The sequence below is a fragment of the Acyrthosiphon pisum genome, chromosome A1 (genome assembly GCF_005508785.2).
Source record: "Acyrthosiphon pisum isolate AL4f chromosome A1, pea_aphid_22Mar2018_4r6ur, whole genome shotgun sequence".
Taxonomy (NCBI): Eukaryota; Metazoa; Arthropoda; class Insecta; order Hemiptera; family Aphididae; genus Acyrthosiphon; species Acyrthosiphon pisum.
Window position 1 is genome coordinate 101,794,882 of NC_042494.1, and position 3,621 is coordinate 101,798,502.

Sequence of the window (3,621 nt, forward strand, 5' to 3'; positions counted from 1 at the left end):
CAAAAGTGGGAAATAGTGAATTTTAAAAGGCTATAATTTAAATTTTTTTGCACCCATTCTTAACTCCTTGTCCGTCAACATATAAAAGTACAAAAAAAAAAAAAATAATAATACTGTGTGCAGGTAGCTAAAGTAAATTTATGCAACAATTTTATCTGAGCTTCAAATTACAAAATGTTTTGTACACCCTAAAATGGTTCATACCAATATCACGATAGTAAAAACTGATTGGTCCTTGACAGAAAACTATCAGATTTGGTTAATAATTGAAATTGAAAAACTATGCTAAACATTAAATTAAATTATAGGCGGTGCACAAATTAAGTAGGCGCAGATATTTATATTTAAATAATTAAGTACCTATACCTACTATAGGTATTTATAGTATTGTGACATAAATTTGCTTTATTTATTTTTATTAAAAAAAGAAAATACTTTTCTCTATTGAGTGTTTCAAATTAAACAAAATAACAAGCATAATAATACGACAAACTGTTGTTCTAATTCTATTGTTGGATGGGCAAGGGTTTTTGATATGCAATTGCTAGAAAAAAGCGTACTACCAATAACTGCTGTTAATGTAAATTAAAGATACTAGGTAGGCTTATTACCTGGGTGTCGGTATGCTAAATTTGTGTAAATAAATAATATTAATTTAATTTTAGTTTTCACCGTGGTTTTTGCTGTTATGCATCAACTTTTATTGTCATGATTTGTAAATCCTCATTTGTACAAATTAAATTTTTAGTGAAATATCAAAAATAAAATTATGCTTTTTGGCATATAGTTACTGACAACAATTAATAAATCCTAGCATATACCTACAAGTAAAACACTAAGACATAGCAGCTTTTTACCTATAATGATCAAACTTAGTTGGTATATTGATTATAATTTATTTATACATAACTATATAATTATGTTTATTTACAACATTTTTATTTCAGCTAGTTGTTGCACATATTATATCAAGCCTAATCTGACGACCACTATAGATTTAGACTAATAGTAAATGGTTGATATATAGTCAGTAAGTAATTTTTGTATTTATATACCTATTACCTACTAAGTTAAATAATTATTTTTATATAATTAAAAACAATATTCAGTTATGTATAACCATAATATTAGTAAATCTACTAAGCGTAGAAGGTTTTTAGAAGAACTTGAAACAGTAAATTTTTTGATCGATGACCAACCTGAATTAGGTCCACAACCATCCTGTTCATCTCACGAAATCCCTTTTATGTCAAGTTCTGAGAGCTCTTATAATCTTATAACTGAATCAAACATTTTAAGCAAACCACTTGATGCTACTGAAAAAAATAATTTTGTACATGGTTCTTTTTCAATAACTTCTGATTCTAGTAGTGATGAATCTATTTGTGATAAAATTAATATGCTGGACATATTTGATGAAGAACAATCAATATTAAATTCTTTAGCAAAATGGACCGTGAATTATTCAATTACATCGGAATCTTTTTCTAGTTTGTTAAAAATATTAAAAGGGCATAGTTTTCCCAGATAGCAATATCATATTTCAGTAATATTGATTTAATATTGTTGAAAACAGATTATCATTGCAACAATATGTGTTTATGACGATTTTCTGATGTTTAAAATATTCTCACCATGTTTGCACAATAACCAAATGGCAGAAAAATCCACCATTGAGACAATATGTTCCAATTCACATTGTTACAATGATATACTTAACATATTTTGAAGATATGTAATTAGAATGTTGCCAAAATATATAATAAATATTTCTGATATATGGTGTCAATTTGTTTTAAATAATTTCTTAACAACAAATTTTATGAAATAATATATTGCTCCAATATTATGCCTACAAATATTTCAAAAATATTTTCCTCCGTGCATGTCCACAATATTTAAATAATCTTTCAATTTAGCTACCAATTGTATATATTACCTACAATTTACACAGGTACATATAATATATAATATGTTTGAAAATGTTTATGAAATAAGAATGATTTGTTTATACATATTATTAAATTATCATCGTAACCCAAAACAAAAAAAAATTGATTTCATGCTGTTTATATTTAGACACCATATTTAATTATAATAGTATGATATGATAATGATACTCAATATGGGTGTATTAATTAAAACTAAAAAGAAATCGTGAACTTCCATAAAAAAATTTTTATTATAGTCATTTCCATCATAATAAAACAAAAAAAAACATAATAATTGTACTTATGGGTACAAAACTATTAGATATTATATAAGTACATTCAATATGTAATTGTTAAATAAAATAAAATAATAATGTATTATTAGTTATTAGTTATTAGTTAATTTTTTCTTCTTTTTTTTTAATACGGTTAGCAGCTTGGGCCATCCACTTTGGAACGGCTGATGAAATATCCATATCAGGCAATAACTCAAATTTCTTATTTTTCCGTATGGCATCTATGAACAAAATACATTTTTATAAAAAATTATAACATTATTATTATCAATTTAATGAAAGCAAAAACAATAATTTATGAATTAGATTTTTAAATTATTATCCTTTTGTTGGAATGGTACTCTATCAGCTGGCATGCCACGTAGGAGAAAAACCATATAAAATTATTTCATAAATATATATTAATGCACTATACCAGACAAAATAATAGTATCTGCAGGCCATTCTTACCAAATAGTAATTTGCAGCAGTTCAGTCCAGAAAATTTGTTTTTACCTTTGAAACCAACATAAGAGTATTTCTGGATAAATGAATCTGAAAACATATGTTGCATGATACGGCGGACTGTTTCAGGGATGGTAAGTCCGACTGATCTTGATAAAATGATAGCCTGATGTAAATGATAAAAAAAAATATTTATATAGTATACCTCCACAATAATCATATTATATTAATAAATTAAATGAAGATTTTACAATCATACTTGATTATTCCTAATTTTTTGGTCATTTAGTAATGTTTCAATAGTAATCAATTCATCGGTATTGTTGACTGGCCAAATAATTTCACATGATGTATTAATTTCAGTACCAACGTTTGATGCTGAATTTTCAATACTTTGAGCTGTTAGACTTTTTAATACTTCAATAGAGTAGGCCATACTTTTTATTTCATATCTCATATTTGTTAAAGATGTTTTAACAAAATTTTGAAAATCATCTATAAAATATAAATTATAGTGATTAATAAATATTTAGTAGCAATATATATTATATTCAAATTGGTTAGGTAAATATAATAAATGTTTTGTCCATATATAATCGGGCAAAAATAATGTTTAACAAATTATAAATAAATACATTATAATTTATAATACATACTATAATATACTAATTAATTACCTGAAATAGGAATAATTGGCGTAGAAACAGTGGGTGTTACAGGTGGTATTTCAATTGAGAAACTAGGATTACTAGTTATAATAATATCATCAGGACATTTTATTTCTAAAAAATATAAAATTATTTAACATTGTGTTAACCATGTATCAGAAAAAAATTATTATCATAATAGCTTTTAATGTTTTTTAGGCCTAGCTCTTGCCATTTAAAACAAAATTATTACCCTAAGTTGATGTTCATTTTTTAAATGATTATATTATATTTACCAGTAAG

General features: G+C 25.0%; 1 protein-coding gene across 1 annotated transcript; it reads right to left on the reverse strand.

Annotated features, from left to right (window-relative positions):
* Positions 1-1,619: 1,619 nt before the first annotated feature.
* Positions 1,620-3,508, reverse strand: LOC100165086. The gene is made up of 5 exons (XM_029486304.1): positions 3,349-3,508; positions 2,931-3,166; positions 2,678-2,837; positions 2,359-2,448; positions 1,620-1,714 (listed from the first exon to the last, which is right to left on the reverse strand). The coding sequence occupies exons 2-5, from the start codon at positions 3,126-3,128 to the stop codon at positions 1,620-1,622; spliced, it is 543 nt and encodes a 180-aa protein (XP_029342164.1). The 5' UTR covers positions 3,129-3,166; positions 3,349-3,508.
* Between the last annotated feature and the right edge of the window lie 113 nt (positions 3,509-3,621).

Excerpts from the sequence above, each read along its gene's own strand:
- LOC100165086 (XM_029486304.1), bottom strand. The coding sequence starts at position 3,128 with ATGAGATATGAAATAAAAAGTATGGCCTACTCTATTGAAGTATTAAAA. Across the intron at positions 2,838-2,930 it reads AAAAAATTAGGAATAATCAA|GCTATCATTTTATCAAGATC; the intron begins GTATGATTGTAA and ends CATTTACATCAG. Across the intron at positions 2,449-2,677 it reads CTGCTGCAAATTACTATTTG|ATGCCATACGGAAAAATAAG; the intron begins GTAAGAATGGCC and ends TTTTGTTCATAG.